Source organism: Amblyomma maculatum, chromosome 4, assembly GCF_055883805.1.
Source record: "Amblyomma maculatum isolate TAMU_Amacu chromosome 4, ASM5588380v1, whole genome shotgun sequence".
NCBI lineage: Eukaryota > Metazoa > Arthropoda > Arachnida > Ixodida > Ixodidae > Amblyomma > Amblyomma maculatum.
The window spans coordinates 154,450,019-154,467,465 of NC_139347.1; the positions used below are offsets into that span (position 1 = coordinate 154,450,019).

The window sequence follows — 17,447 nt, forward strand, 5'->3', positions numbered from 1 at the left end:
TTACAATGTAAAAATATCTCAAAGCTGGGAATTTCAAGACAGCTCTAATTCCTCGGTGTTCGTACCCTCTCCCTCGTAATTTCACTTGGGAGGAGGAGGTACAGTCAAACCTGAATATAACGAACTCGGATAGAGCGAATTATGTTTTATATCGAACACTCGAATTTCCGCTAGCATTATGCATATAAAATGTATTTTTATAACGAACTACACATCGGATATAGCGAACTCAGCGCGCGCGATCGGTCGCCAAAGGCCGCCAACGGGTGGGCCTTTGTGCCGGCTCCGAGTTCTCTCCGGGCAGCCCACGCTGCCGGGCCGCAATACTTCTAGCGCATGCCGTTGTCAGATGGGAGGGGGATTGGCGACGGCTCCGTTCCCCAAGGTCTCACACAGCGCATACGTCATCACGCGCCCGCTAGGGTGCTTCTGCTGCTTCTGCGCCGATGCCACGCTTCCGTAAAACGCAGGAGGGGCTCTCTAAAGCAGCTTCCACGAGGGACCCTCCTGTACGCATGCGCGGCCGTCGCCCGGAGTAGCGCGAGTAGCCTTTAAAATCCGCGCCATCGGCCAGCCTCTCTTTGCAGCGCTCCAATTCGGCAGCTGCCTACCATGTGATCAAAGACGTTCGAGCAGCTCCGGACCTATTGCGCTTCGAGAAAGAAGCAACACCGGCCAGAACTGGTTTCAAGTTTGGGCGAAGGGAAGGCAGCCTCCGAACAACGAACGCGTCAGTGGCGAACTTTCCCGCATCCTCGGAGCTTTCTTTGTTCGCGTTTGCAAGTCGTGCTGCTGCTATCCTCACGATTCCGGACGTGCTTACGTTGCTGCTGGCTTGCATTCCGGCGCTACATCCTGCAAGATGACGACGAAGCAGCGGCGTGTCCTACCGCTTTCCGACAAGCTGGAGATAATTCGCCGCGTTGGCCGCGGCGAAAAAAAGTCTGACGTTGCCGCGCATTTCAAGATTCCGCGGAGCACGTTAAGCACCATTTTGAAAAACCAGTCGGCCATCAGAGGCAATGCACAGGAACGACCAAATGGTGACGGCTTTCGCCACCGCAAGCCGGCTTACGCCCAAGTAGAGAAAGCGCTGTACCAATGATTCTTGGACGTTCGCGCGCGAAATCTGCCGGTCTCTGGCCCCATGCTACAACAGAAGGCAAAAGATTTTGCCTTCGTCCTGGACGTCGAGGGGTTTACAGCGGGCAGTGGTTGGCTCCAACGATGAGCGGCTGTTGGTGAAATTGCGGGTTAACGACGAGCTCAAGAATAATTTGCTGGCCGCAATAGAAATGATTAACCGTGCCTGGCAAGACGTGACGCAATCCACAATCCGCACTGCTTCCACCATGCTGGACTATGTCGAGCGGATGCAGAAGCTGCTAGTGAAGCGCGCACTGTGCAAGATGACAGCGATGTTGCCATGCTGTGGGAAGAACTCGCTGATGTTCCGGACGCTGTGCCCGAAGAAGTTGCCCTGGAGGATTTTCTCACTGTTGACGACAACGTAGCCGTGACAGCGAGCTCGTTGGACTCGGAAATTGTTGCCGACATGCTGGCATCTGGTGCGAACGAGGAGACCAAGGAGCCGCCGCTGGAGGACGATCGCCCTCGCCCGACGTTGCACGAAGCCCTCGCTGCTACCGATCTGCTGCGCCGATACTGCTCCGGAATACAGGGAAGCGGACTGGAGTTTGTGGAAATGATGTCGCGTGTCGAAAGTGCGATTCTCGCTGATGGAGTTAAATGCAGTGTTCAGGCGAAGATCACTGCCTACTGCAAATAAGTGAGCATTTATCTGCAATAAATTTCTTTTGTAGATTCATGGTGAGCGTCACGGTTTTTCTTTAGTTAGTGCGTTTTCGCTGCGCTGTCTGGACATCGTGTATAACGAATTTGGTACTGAAGTTCGTTATAAACGGGTTTGGTTATGGCGAAATACTTTATATAGCGAACAAATTGCGTTGAATTACGCCGTTCGTTATAACCGGGTTTGACTGTATCTGTGCGCCGGATTCGGGCAGGAGCAGCTCTGACCCCTTCCCTGCATCATTGGTGGCATGACGAACGCTTAGAAGTGACTGAAAAATGCCCTCATTGTGGTGCTTCACTGGCTCTGTGCAATGTGAAGCATCTATTGTGGGCGTGCCTAACTACGGCATCCGTGAAACAGTGCTAACTATGGAAAGTAGGCCTGCGGCGGGACCATGAATGCGATTGCCGGAAGTGGACGCTGAACAATCAGTTTATCAGCAACCTATGTGATTATTTAAAGGAGACCTGTTTGCACTGTTTCTTCTAGCTTCCTCCTACTCCCCGCTCCCTTTTCACTATGCCTGATGGCAAACTCCTCGAAAAAAAAAGTGCGCATGCAATAAGGAGTTGCACAAAGTGGAAGGTAGAGGTGCTTTTATTCAGCTGCATGCTGCATGTGGCAGAAGGAAATAACTGATTTCTTCAAATAAAGCAGCTTTGAATTTAATTCAACATTTTCATTTGAGGTTCTGCTTGTCTGCCCACGCGTCTACTGTCAAGGTACTAGTGCCCTCAAAATAAAACTGAGCACACGAACAAAGAAGATTTCAGGTTTGTAGCACACCTTACAAGCTGATGCGAATGTGTATAGCTTGGATACGCGTGGGACATCCAGACGTTCACCTTGACACGCCTAGTATTCGCCTCATCAACAGCCTGGACGAAGAAGAGAACTATTTTCCACAATTCTGTGCTCAGTCTTATTTTGAGGGCACTAGTACATAATTTTTGACCACTCATCAGGTTTGTACAACATCAGGTTTGACCACTGGCTTAGTTATAATCACCAGTTTTTCATTATATGGCAATTCAAAATAATGAACAACTTAGCAGCCCAGCATGATTCGCGATATCGAAGTTCGACTGTATGAAAATCCAGTGCCCATTAGAATTGAAGACATTCCAATTTTTTTTCTCATCATGATACATGGATGCATATTACAACTGAGTAAGCAGGATACTTCTAGATAGCTTGCTGCACGAATGCACTAATAGCCATGTAGCTGTCAAGATATATGAAGTCAGTGAAGTAAAACTTGTTGCTTGGCTAGTCGGTTCATGATCGTACGGGAGAGATGTAAGTGCAAAGAAGATGAGTACAAGGGAGGAGGAGACAGGACAACGCGCTACTGGCAACTGACTCTTTTATTGCAATCTGCACACAATATATAAGGACATTGTCACACCATCTATCAATTCCGTACACATCAGAAGGCAATATAATTATCTAACAATAAATTCCACGTTTAACATAGGGTTACCTAAAACCAATAGCACCACCAATCACTCTTTAAAAACAAAATTACGCGCTATAAAGGGCCAAAGTAACATAAAATAAAACAAACAATAAGATACATATTTAACACAGGGTGAACTAAAATCGATAAAAACACCGATAACTTTAAGAACAAAATGACGCGCGGTGTAAAGGGCGAAAGTAACATGTTGGAATGAATAAGAAGCGAGGGAACTGAAAGGCATAAAAACCAACCCCGAAACCCCGAAAAATTCATGTAACATCCTAAACCTTCTTGAATGTTTGAAGCACTAAGCACCTTGTGCCACTGCAAAACAGGCAAAGAGAACTTCTATTGTGATTAGGACCCAGTGATATTTTGAGAAGTGACGACCAGATAGAAAGCACGCGAAAACAAAATCCATACCAAGCACACGTAACCGCGTAAGCATTCACCAACGGTTTAGTCTTCTGAATACACACAGTATATAACAGCACAACTCATACTCTTGTTTTTTGTTCAGCCAAATTTTTCCAAAAACTTTCCTCATTCGGCATCGCTTACACAATTCTGGCCCTTTTTTTCTAATCCAAAAAGCTTCCCTCAGTTCACGGTCAACAGGTTCGCGGCTTCGGTCTAAAACCACCGTCCTTTCTAGAATGGGCTTGCACTGGCGGAGATCACAGTTTTTGCAGTGCTATTGAGCACTGGAACGGGGTCTAATCTGCCGCTGCAGCGCAAAAACTGTGATCACCGCCAAACCAAACCGATTCTAGAAAGGACGGCGGTTTTAGACCGAAGCCGCGAACCTGTTGTCTGTGAACTAAAGGAAGCTTTTTGGATTAGAAGAAAGGGCCAAAATTGTGTAAGCGATGCCGAGTGATTGAAAAAATTTGGCTGAACAAAAAACAACAGCATGAGTTGTGCTGCTATATACTGTGTGTATTCAGAAGACGAAACCGTTGGTGAATGCTTACGCTGTTACATGTGCTTGGTATGGTTTTATGTTTTCGCATGCTTTTTATCTGGTCGTCACTTCTCAACATATCACTGGGTCCCAATCACAATAGAAGTTTTCTATGCCTGTTTTGCAGTGGCACAAGGTGCCTAGTGCTTAAAACATTCAAGAACGTTTAGGGCGTTACACTATTTTTCGAGGTTTCGGGGTTGGTTTTTATGCCTTTAAGTTCCGCTCTCTGCTTATTCATTTCAACATGTTACTTTAGCCCTTTACACCGCGTGTCATTTTGTTCTTAAAGTTATCGGTGTTTTTATCAATTTTAGTTCACCCTATGTTAAATATGTATTTTATTGTTTGTTTTATTTTGTTACTTTGGCCCTTTGTAGCACGTCATTTTGTTTTTAAAGAGTGATCGGTGTTTTTATCGGTTTTAGGTAACCCTATGTTAAACATGGAATTTATTGTTAGATAACTACATTGCCTTCTGACATTTCCGGAGCTGATAGGTGGTGTGACGATGTCCCTATATATTGTGTGCGGAAGAATCAGTTGCCAGTAGTGCGTTGTCCTGTCTCCTCCTCCCTTGTGCTCATCTCCTTTGCGCTTACATCTCCCTCGTATGATATATGAAGTCTATGCTAGCACTACACGGCATTAAAGTGCAGCTTTAGTTTTGCAGGCCATGTAACTGCATTAAGTAAGATAAATAAAACAGGTCAAGCCATTCAACATTAGCATGTTAAGAAATACTGCTCTTGAGCTAATAAAAGTCACAGCTTTTTAGCTTTGTTAGGGGCTTACGGCTTACGTTTCTCCCGACGACTTCAAACAGCTGAACACGGGAAACCTCTGCCCGACTTTCCTCATGGGCCATGTTGACTGAAAGGGAAGGTGAGAAACAGAGGTCCAAAATGAGAACTTGTTTGGACTCCATTAGCAAGTGGTGCACAGAATATCTTTTGCGCTGACAAGAACATGTACGGCACCTGCTTCTAACAAGTAGCCAAGTATGTACTAAAGAAGACAAACAGGCGACAAGCGATATTTAAGTTCAAAAAGCATTATGAGGAGTAAGTAATGAGCAGTTATAATGCAACACTAGTAGCAGGTCTGGAAATATTACAGCCCTTGGTCAAGGACCATGGCAAATAATCCAGTAGATTAACTAATTTGCAAGGAAACAACGGTATTCCAAAAACTGATTTGCTGATTTGTAGCCAAAAGCAACACATTGGCTATGAAACAAAAAAGAAATAGTGACAATTCTAATGAAAAGTGTCCCTATTTCTCTTGCACTATTCACCTACCACTCTCGAGTAATTGTGATGTTTTCGTATAAATGTCGTCCTATGCAATTTGAGCCAAGGCTTTAACTGCCAGGCACATCATATGAGATTGGAACCAGATAAATAATGTTGGTACTAGACTTGAGTTACTCTATTTTCTGTTTTCCTCTTGATTGACCGTGTATATTTATCAACCTTTAAAATATTATTGGCTGCAGACACCAAGTGTGATATGCAAGCTGCAGCATACTCAGAATCATCTACATAAATTATTTTCTGCAGATATATCACACATGGTGTTTTTATCATGTTCTGAAGAAAGCCCACAAATTATGAAAGAAATGCCATGTGAAAAGGAACTTCTGCACCCCTATTGTGCTGCTCTCAAACGTGCGATGGATGGAACAGTCAAATGGAGTATTACAGGCCACTGGAAAAAGAGAGCATTGTGCTAAGAGTCCTCTACTCATATTTCCTTGTATATGCTTTCATGCATTTCATTTCTCATTAATGTTTCTTCACTCAAACTTGCTGAAAAACTGCTGAGGAACTTGACTTGCTCTTCGCTGAGTCACCGTTATTTTCATTTTTACGCTCTTTCTGTGACAGCCACTGCATTGCCTTCCCCTCGTCTCCACTGCATCGGCCTGGGCCCAGACTTTTTGCTCTAATACGCAGAATGAAATGTGAACAAATATTTTATCTCGTTGCACATTTTATTTTTGCTGGTCCGCTTTGAATTTCATTGCAGTCCATGTTGAAATATGCTAAGTTAATCGTTACTCCTTCATTCTATACGCCAAGCATACTTTTTTTCATTGAAACCAAAACAGGGAAGTCCAAGTGATCCAATGTCAAATCGTTCTACTTTTTGCTCATAGTAAACGTGTACTCAGATTTACGTCACCTTTTATCACATGCTTGTCGCATCTTTCGCAGTGGATTAATGCGGTTACTTCTGTTTTGCATTTCGCACGATGGCAATGCACCATGGAAAGTATGATGTTCGCTTCAAATGGAAAGCTATTCTGATACAGAAGAAATCGGAAATCCTACGGCAGCTCAATGGCATCTTTCAGTTTTGAAAATAACATAGATCTGTGATTATTAAATTAAAAAAGGCAGGAAATATGAAGACTTACCACTGTTCTCTATTCCCTGCAGCAGGGGTTGAGACCTCTTGCATTAAAAAATTAAGACCATTGCAGATGGTTCTTGTCAGTTTTGTTGAGGCCATTCAATAATTTGAAAATCGGATAATTAACTTGTTCCCGGTCCCATCACATTCGAATTAACTAGCTATAACTATATTTCCAATTAAAACCTCTAAATGCCTATATCAAACATCCAGAGACAGACTATGATAATGCGTATTTGGATAGCATTTTCTCACATCTCCAGTGATTGACTACGGGCACAGTCCAAAAGAGAAATGAGTATTAAAGTAGGAAATTCTGAGAAATCAAGCAACAGAAGAGGAAGAAACTTGCCTGCAAAAGGGGCTTCCGGAACAAGCAACTCAGCAATGACACCGTCCCTGTTAGTAACTGGCTCTGCTGCCTCACGGGCTATTTCTGCACAAATAAGACAGTACTAGATGAACAACTCAATTAAAACAAATCACAAGCTGCTTTATACAGCACTCAGAGGAAATATGTAATCCTTATATCTCTAGGAGGAGGTTGATTTGGGCTAGTTAATTCATAGCCATAATTGAAACAGAAAAACAGTGCAAATGGGACAAGGACAAGAAAGAATGTAAACCAACAGGACTGGAAAAGGACTGGTATTTTGCTCTTATCTAACTGGTGATCATATACAAGTTAAGCAATCCCAATACTTTTTTTTTTGCTACAGTTGTCGATCCATCTACCTATGAGTCATCAGTAAAAGCATGCGGTGAGCCCCAGTCATGACACTACCTTTTTGCACCGTGAGCTTGAAAATACGTTTCCACTGTCATGCATTCTAACAACTGTGGCAGTGGACAGCACCCACCCGAAACGCGGCATGATAAAGCGAACATGCTGAAAACGAGGCTTGCACAACCAGACAAGCACTGGCACTCAACCAAGTTGCTCCCACCTCCCCCTCCTTCCCTCAAGAGCTAACGACAAAAGGTAAAGTACACAGTGTTATCTGGTGCTGGTGCTACGCAGCGCTTTTGCACACTGCCAAGTAACGCACTGTGGAATGCAACAGCACAAAACAAAAATGCATTAGAGACCAACGCTTTCTACATTTCTTTTCTAGTTCTCAGCAAAAAAACTGGGGGTGGGTTCATAATGCGAGGGGTTCATTATGCGAGTAAATATTGTAAATTTGCCATTGCAAATGGTTCTTGTCAGTTTTGTCGAGGCCATTCAATATTCCTGGTTTACCCGGTTGCTAGGCACCCTGATTTAAGTAGCAAATCCTCAGAAATCAGAAAGCAGAAGCGGAAGGAACATGCCTGCAAAAGGGGCCTCCGGAACAAGCAACTCGGCAACGACACCGTCCCTGTTTGCGGCTGGCTCTGCTGCCTCACGGGCTATTTCTGCACAAATAAGACAGTACTAGATGAAGCACAAGAACGACTCAATGAAAACAAATCACAAGCTGCTTTATACAGCACTCAGAGAAAATATATAATCCTTAATTCTCTAGGAGTAGGTTGATTTGGGCTAGTTAATTCGTAGCCATATTTGAAACAGAAAAACAGTGCAAATGGGAAAAGGACAAGAAAGAATGTAAACCAACAGGACTGGAAAAGGACTGGTATTTTGCTCTTATCCAATTGGTAATCATATACAAGTTAAGCAATCTCAATACTTCTTTTCGTTTTTGCTACAGTCGTTGATCCATCTACCCATGAGTCATCAGTAAAAGCACGCGGTGAGCCAGTCATGACACTACCTTTTTGCACCGTGCGCTTGAAAAGGAGCGACTGGTGTACGCAGTGTTTTTTCTACCAGATTACACAACCTGCCTCTTCACAGAGTGCCATGTTAAAAAGCACATATGCAAATGGTCATGACTCTTACTAAAATGAATAGCCTGTGGATAAGCACATCACAATCTTTGCAGACATCCCTACTTTTACACAGTGCTTTTGCACTTGCAGTCTCGAAGTTGATATTTTTCGGTTATAGAATATAAAGGACGACAGAAAACATAAAACAGGTATGTTTGTTCGAGGCTAGTCATCAATTAGCCCTGTTGTACGAGCTACCCAGTGCGTAGCGCATACATGTCAAGGCAAAGGTCCCAGATGGGTGCATCTTGATATGACATCGCTAAACGCGCACTTCTCCACTTGAAATAATAGAGCTGAGAAAAGCAAACATATGTGCTAACTTGAGTATTCAACCAAGCAGCCACAATGAGTCCTGAACACATTCAGTGAAATTGCAAAAGCTGAGAACAGAGGCTTCGTCACATCTAAACAAATTACAAGGTGGCAATTAAAAGTAGCCAATCACCTTCACAGGAAGAATTAGCAAAAAGGCTGCAGACTACGATAAACGCACCATATTCATGCAAGTGTTCATGGAAATTAAGACTGGTATGCATTTTCTTTACGAAACAGATCCTCAAGTCTTGACACTCACCAATTTTATCAAGTAAGGCATCACACAGCCTCTTGTTTCGGCTCCTTTCTTCAAGGAGCTCTTTTTCAAGCTCTCCTATCTTGTCGAGGTAGCCCCGAACTTCTGCTTCACACACCTTTTGTGGACTTTCAGTTTTAACCTGAATTTCTCTGTCAAGCATGCGACGCATTGGCTCACAGGCACCTTCGTCTTCAAGCTGTGAATGAAGAATTAGGACATGTAATCCACCATAGGTATCGAGACCTTCACAATGTGGTGCTGCTTTTGAAGGAAAGATATGTAGTGATACCAGCGGTAACTGAATCCATGACATAAATAAGGGTCACAGCAAGCATGTGAAAGGCATAGACAGAAAGGCATAGACTGTTCTTTGTACAAACACTGCCCCTTACTGACTACCAAGGAGACAAGACAAATTGTGAACATAACATACCTTCTCAGGAGTGTCCACATTTCTGAACGCCTTGAGAATATTTGCCATTTCAAGGCGACTTGCCTCCCGTTTGCGCTTCTTCCTCTCCTTTTCAGTGAGGCCCTGTGGGGCCTTGGAAGAAAGCAAATCACTCACAGATTAGTGTGCATTTGATTAGATGATGCCACACTTGATTAGCTACAGCATATGTTCTGCCACCACCGTTATAGTCGGTTGTCAGCCAATATATCTTCCTTCTTTTCAATCAATTTTGCTCAGTAGCAATGCTGGTTATGCCTAAAGTAGCCAGGTTGCAATGACCCTACAGTGCAAAATCGTTAATCAGCAAGCACCTTTATGCATCTCAGGGCAGACACAACTAATTATACTACTATAATAAAATGAATCTCAAGAGATACTGCTCATGCACTTATACTTACTCATTAGACAGTCAAATGCATCTGAATACTGCACATGATGGCTTCATCTTGCAGAACCCTTTAATCATGTCCTGCATCCTCATAATCTGAGTGTTGCATGCATGTGCTGCTGCTTTAAAAAATACACTGTCCTATTGGCCCACATAACAAATAAAACTGGAATTAACAAATGCCAAAACTGTTAATGTACTGCCTGAGTACAGTTCTGAGCAAATCTGGTCATATGATGTCAGAAAACTCCTTACCTCACTAGACTTCGTAACTTTGCCAAGTATCAGCCTTGGCACTGCGGCCCTTGAGGCCTTAAAGGAAGTCGCCAGGTCTCTGAGACTCTCTGCATGACAACACACAAAAGGGACATTCACAGGGTGCCCGCATGATCAAGTGCCCATAGCAGTTCAACTATCTGGCCAGGGGATGAATAGAATTGAGAATTTTGAAAGCAGGCGTGTGAATTCTGCCTCGTGAAAAATTGCGGAATGCTGCTTTTGAATCACTGAAGATTAGTGCGGCAATAGTTAAGGAGATTGCCAAGGCAACTACGGCTTCCTCTCCTAGCCTGCTTAAAAACAGGTGAGCTGGAAGCCGCGATCCCCTTCGCTTGCTTGAGAAAATGCGGAGCTCAAAGCCCAACTACAGAAACAAAACCTCGTGATCGCGGAGCACAAACAACACCTTAAAATAACACTCAAAAATTATCTTCCTCCCCAAAGGCATGACTTCCTTGCATGCCCCACCCAGCTAGCAGGTTCTCACAAACACCTGGGCCCGCTTGCACGAACGTGAGGGTATAAGTCCAGTCTTAAGACCGAGTCTAGTCTTATCCGAATCTAAAATAAGACTGGGCTTCCTGGCGGCCGCCGGGCGCTTGCACGAACCGATAAGACTGAACTACAGTCCAGACTTATTGAAGACTGTAGGTACTTTTTGTCCCTAGGCGAGAATTTCAGCCACCGGCAGGGAATGAGACGGGGAGCTGGCGGAAGTCGGCCGCGAACGCGGTCGGCGTTCGCGCCAACCAATAGCTGATCACAGTTCCAGGTAAACATCCGGCTGCTTTTGCTTGCGCGCGCTTTTCGAAAGTTGGAAACTGAACATTTTGACAGCGCTGCCTGTCTGATCGTGTATAAAATTTATATAACAGTGCGAGACACTGGCTATGAGGTTTCGTTCAGTTGCGTTCTACAATTCCCTGACCGATTCCAACACAAGGATAATGTATTTAATGCCAGCTAAAATGCAAAGCCGAAGCGCGCAGGAGAGTGAATAGATGTCTCCAGCGCTCACCGACCTCTTGAGTTCGGTGAGCTCCCCTCGTTTATTCTCAGGGACTTACCTCCGTAGGTCATAGAAATTAAAAGCAAAAGCACGCTCATCAAACCAAGCCCCCCCCCCCCCCCCCCCTCCCTTGCCCACATTTTAAGCATCGTAACTTCCTTTCTGCCTACTCTGTCCTGAAGATTTGCTTTGAAGTCAAATTCGCTCTGCACTGGACCACGCAGTGCGTATGAAGTAGCATTTTTTTTTTTAATTTTTAACACTATGACGCAGCAATCGCGCCAAACGACTGGTAGCAAAACATCATATCAAAAGCACATATTTCCAAAAATGCGGTGGGCGTCTCCAGGCTCATGTTTTTAACCCTTTGTAATTTTAACGATGACTTTGCCTTTTCCGAGAAAAAAAATAAGGTAACCGCGTGGGCACCCATGGGTACATTTGCTCTCAATTCCTCTTTTAAAGCGCCTGGTATTGCTAAAGGCGTCCGTCTAATTATTAATATATATTTTATTTCTAGTCGGCGAGTGGTGTTCAGACCAATTGCCATTCCATTGAGCAACAGGCATCCCGTGCGTTTCAGCGTTTTGAAAGTGCGAGGCATGCGTGACTGCGCCGAGGAGCGAGAGAGGCACATGAGATAAATGAAAAAGACAAAAGACTGCCGGAGGGTCCTCGCTTGGGAAAGGAGAGTGAACTGCACATACACAGAGGCGATGCGGCGGCGCGGCCGCTGACGGGTGTCGTCTGACACGCTCCCGCGCTGGTGTTTGCGATGGGTATCGGGTTAGATGTTCCCAGGGTACACGCACGTACACAGGCCCGGTCCGACGTCAAAATCCGTACATGAGTGCCGTCGATCGCACCCACAACGCGTGAAAAACTGGCGACCACCTTGTACATCTCGCAGCTCGTTCTGCGACGGCCAACTGGGAAAAAAAAAGAGCGTAGTGATGTTTAGTTCCCCGACTATGTCATGCTAAGGCTTGCACACCGTCGCGCGCGCACATATGATGAAAAACACGTCGGGCGAACTAAGTCGCGAAATGCGCACGGTGAGTGATACCTTCGCGTTACTCTGCGCGTACATATATACACACTTGAGAGATCCTACGTACAGCACGCATGCTCAGCTGCTCCGACCGCAAGCTAACGCGCCTAGTCAAGATAAGCAAGCGGCAATGAAACAAGCGAGGGAAGCAGATAAAGAGGCTTACCGGATCCAGTCTTTGCTGCGGTGGACGAGGACGAGAGCAACTCGACATACTATGCGGCTTGCTGTCGATTCCTGGGCCCCAATCATATACCCGGCAGTAATCAACCAGAGGCAAAAACTTTCAGCGCCAGCATCACTTGCAGCTCGGCGCTCAAAGCACCGCTCCGGCGCGTCGGGCGCTCGATTTCAGGGCGAAGCATGTCGGCAATGAGCCGCCCCGCCCGAAGCGTAGACGCCGCTGCAGCTGCTCCTCGCTGAACGTATCGAGGGGATTCGTGCTGGCACGGAACACACACGTTCGCGGCGCAACAAGAGCTCAGCGAGCAACTCGAGGCAGACCAAGCGCAGGGCAGCCATGTTGGACTGACTATAAGACTGGGATAAGACTGCTCGAGGCAGTCTAGGCTCCAGTCTTATTCCAGTCTTAAGTTTCTGTCTTATTCCAGTCTAGTTTGTTTCGTGCAAGCGTCTTATCGGCTAGGGAACGTTTAGACTCCAATAAGATTTGATTAAGCCTGAAGATCAGAATAAGACTAGACTTAAATGTTTCGTGCAAGCGGGCCCTGTTCGACTGCTCTTCTTTCCAATGCTTGCCTGAACTGCAGACCTCACTTAAGAACTATAACGCCTGGTAACAGTGACGACAGCGCCTTGCACTCAGGCGAAGAGACGTTAGGAGACAAAGCGACTTGCAGCGAAAGAGCTCAACTTGAAGAATTGTTTTCTCGCTTTAAAGAAACAGTATCTCGATGAAAATTTCAGAAATGAAAGGCAATATACTGCTCTGCTCAACCTCCTATTGCTTGTACCATTACTTGGTTCATTTGTGAAAGCTAACAGGTGTTCAGCCCCTGTTGTAATTATATATAGCTAACAGCCAACAAAGGAAAGCAAACCGGCTATTTCCGGAACTACTGAAACAGGATTTAAAAAAAAATTACAGTTCCACATTTTCTTTCAATTCTTAAAAAAAAAAAAAAACATTTCTGCCGTACAAAGCTGCATGATCTGACTCGCATCAAAAGCTAAAATATATGAAAATGTTATTCCAATTTCAAGTCGGGTGTGTAGCGAAAAATCAACTGCATTTAGCAATTCCTGAGCAGTTCTTGGTTTCTCGCCTATCACTCCTCGTGAATAAATATCTGTTAAACATGACATCGTTCTGCACTACCCGAGCACTTTTGCAAAACGAACGCAGAAATGAGGCAGGCGCATGTGCACTGAGTAAAACCAAAACTAGAGCGCGGTGCTCCTTCAACTGGCGCAGAAAGCACAGCCAAATCGAGACCTCATGACCGCTGGTATTCTATGCTACAGCTGTAATAAAGCGAAGACGCAATGCACCACAGTGCTGCAAACAAAAAGGATAAATGATGCCTCACCGGCGAGTGCTGTCACATTTGCGGGATAGAAGTTTTCGAACTCGCCATCTTCATCTATCCAATAGGCTTGAAATACCTTATGCTTGTCAAAGTCATCACAGTTCGTTGGTTTAAAATTCCGTATCAGGGACACGGGAACAATTGCCTGCTGCTTGTCTTCGATATAATTAACGCACGCAAACATTGTTTTGTCAGCCACGAGAATGAGACCACGCTAGTACACGACTCGCAAACAAAGTGACAAAACGTGCGCTGTAGCAAAGCTGGGAAGACTAGTAGGCCTTGTAAAGCATAAATTCACTCAAACTACAGAGTGCGTGTGATGGCGCTAGCAGCCCTGAAAATGGTGAAAGTGCATAAAAGCGCAAGTCCCGCCTATGTCTTGATTTCCACTCCACTCTATTTTTTCTTTTTATTTCTAGGCGGCCGGGTGGATAGAATTGTGTATTAGCTCTATGATGTGGAGCAATAACATGTCAATTACAAGCCCGTGCACTTTGCTCTTCCTTTCCTTTCGTACGTCCATGATTCATGTCATTCCGAATCACGTACTCACTTACAAAACACAAACAAGTGAAGGATGTTGGGCTTTCTTTTGTTTCTTGTTATTAATTTTGAGTTATTTAATATTATCCCTTATTTTGGTTCTATCGCGGCAGTATATGTATACTGACATCCATCATCATTTTGAATCTTTTTCTTTGTTTCTTGCCAGTAGCACTTCCATGCTAATGTCCCGTGAGCAAAAGTGGAGATACCATGCGAACCGCTGCAATTATTATTTTTTTCTGTATAAGATTCTGTCTACTCCCCTTTATCCCCATCCATGGCCATGAGCCTTCCAATTCAATAAAGGACATTCAATCAATCAATCAAAACAATGCACCTGACAAATTACCCTATGCATAACTTAAAAATAACAGCTTCACCGTCACAAAATGCTGCCATGCAGTTTTGTCAAAACGCGTAGTCTCTCCACTTTTGCGCACGGGATTTTTCCACTGGCGTCCCACCTTCATCCCTTCCCTTACGGCGCGGTTCAGGTGTCCACATAGCAAGTGTGACAGATACTGCGCCTTTCCCTTCCTGTGAACCAATTAAAAAAAATTAAAAAAGAAACGGCAGCTGATTGCAAAGCGCACATTGCGGACAGTGGCATCTCTAGTTCTCCGCTTAATTAATACTGTTGTTTAGCGTCTTTTTTTTTTGCCCTTTTTTATGTGGGTGTGCGTGTGTCGAGCATGCGCTAAACGAATATTTTCTGGTCAACGTTTTCAAATTGGCCCACATAGAATTAAAAAATTGTTAACAGCGGTATTTGTCACACAACTACGACAGCGCGGTCAGTCCGGCGCTTTGCAATCTGCTGCCGCTTTGCGGCAACGCAACGCTAGCAAGGCGGTATGAGTGCAAACAGTTTACGGAACCGCGGCGCCCTATCTACTTTGTTTCCATAGCGGCAGCAGCGTAACACCTCAAGTGGGTTTCGAGGGCCATGCGCTCGCGTGTTCCTGCTCGTATTGCTCGAGTACGTGCGATGTACCTACCAGCAACCCGATACCCATGGGAAACCCCGGTCTGCGCGGGAGCGTGGTGGGAGCGGCCGCCGTCGGCGGCCGCGCCGCCTCATCGCCTCTTTTTGTGTATGTGTAGTTCACTCTCCTTTCCCAAGCGAGGACCGCTGGCAGTATATCTCTCCGGCAGTCTTTTGTGTTGTTTATATTCGCCGCATAGCCTCTTTTTTGTGTGTTTAGTTCACTCTCCTTTCCCGCAAGCGAAGACCGCTGGCAGTATATCTGTCCGCGGCAGTCTTCTGTCTGTTCATTTATCTCCCCTCTTTCTCGCTCCTTGGCCCAATAACACATCCACCTCACATTTTCAAAACGCCGGCGGCTAATATGCCTATATCACATGTACACTTTTATTTCCTGCTAACGTTTCGAAGATTAAAAACAAAAAACAAAAACTGAAGCATAGTATTTGCTTCGGATAACCGTGCGGTGTCAGTGCGTGCACATTAAAGAACCCCAGGTAGTCCAAATTTTTGCGGCGTCTTCCATGGCATATATTGTACGTTGCTTGGGACGTTAAAACCCACAAACCAAACCAAACGTACAACAGAACAGTTTACGCCGCTAATTAAAAGACCAATGTACCGGATGGTGATCAAAACACCGTGACACTATTTGGATTGGAAAACATGTATTGTCAGCAATGAGCGATTTGTGGGCACTACTCTTAGATGGCCTCAAATCGGTTCTTTTCGGATGCGCGGTACGTGCAGACCGCACTCTTGCTGTATTCTGCTTCGGTTGAAGTTCATGCTGTTATCCCCGAAGTATAATGATATTTTCGCTTGACTATTTTAACGTCTGCGCCACATTGATCTGCACTGAGTTCTCAGGTGCCGACTGAAATGCGACCAAAAAGCCTCTATGATCTAGCTTCATTATAACTCATTTGAAGTTGGGTTTTTCATACCTTCGTCGATCTATCCTTAAAAAAAATGCACATTAATGACGATCATGCATCATTAACTAGCACAACATCAATCGCCAAATACGCTACAAATTTAATTCATAAGATCCAGTAGCAGGCCCGTGCATTTTCTTTTCTTTCTTCCGACAGCCACAGCAGCAACAGACCACCAGGCGGTCTCGTGTGCATCGACCGTCCGTCCATGATATGGTTCATTTTTGGTTCATGCGAGTTTCTTGCCCTGCAATAATCACCTTTCGGTTCTAATCGGTTTCATACCTCTTGCAAATGTTCATCATTACTCCCGATACAGGTGCAGTCTGATGGCGACTTTTCCAAAGAAGAGACTGCGCAAAGCGTACTTGCACAGCGGTGGTGATTTGCTCCTTCCGAAGTCCACTTTTTACGAAGGACGGGCGAGTAGACATCAGCAAACGCAAGTAGCGCCTTGTTCCAGTGCGAGCGACGCCGGACAGACATCCACGCCATCAGCTACTGATCAATCCTGCTCTCATGAGCTTAGTTCAGGCGCCGATTCAACTCTGCGAGTTCCGTCACCTGCCGCAGTGAACGCTAATGTGGTAGACCACTACTGTGGGGGAAACCCTCGGAAACCTGACTACTGGCAATGCAGCGACGATGGATTGGAGGATCAGCAGCATGGCGATGCTCAGGGCGGAACGGAAGATGGGCAGCCTGACGATGAAGACGGGGAACCGCTGGATGAGCAGCTTGGAGATTCGCTGCTGCGTGATTCGTTTGAAGAGATAGCCGTGAATTCTTTCGCGAATTTTAGTACTGAGAAAGTGCCGAACCTTGGCACGTCCGAAGCTGGTGCCATTGCGATGACTATGTCATTTGCCATAGCGCACGGGCTGACGTGGACAGCGCTAGGCGACCTTGCCACGCTCATAAACAATATTGCCGGGACGCAGGTGCTGCCACGCAGTTCATATACGTTTCGAAAACTTTGGACGTCACATAAAAAAGAAATGTGAAATTTTGGTACTTGTGCGAGGAGTGTGGACACCAGCTCACTGAAGCTAACGACCATGGTGTGTGCAGCATCTGTAACAGAAGTGAAAGCATGGCTAAACTTCGGGCTAAAGGCTCTTTCTTCGTTACC

At 45.3% G+C, this 17,447-nt stretch overlaps 1 protein-coding gene across 1 annotated transcript; it reads right to left on the bottom strand.

Annotated features, from left to right (window-relative positions):
* Nucleotides 1–4,903: 4,903 nt before the first annotated feature.
* On the bottom strand, nt 4,904–12,815 carry LOC146193325 (uncharacterized). The gene is made up of 8 exons (XM_084600517.1): nt 12,755–12,815; nt 10,210–10,298; nt 9,546–9,656; nt 9,113–9,308; nt 7,975–8,058; nt 7,013–7,096; nt 5,045–5,115; nt 4,904–4,924 (listed from the first exon to the last, which is right to left on the bottom strand). Exons 1-8 carry the CDS (start codon nt 12,813–12,815, stop codon nt 4,904–4,906), a joined length of 717 nt encoding a protein of 238 aa, XP_084456643.1.
* Between the last annotated feature and the right edge of the window lie 4,632 nt (nt 12,816–17,447).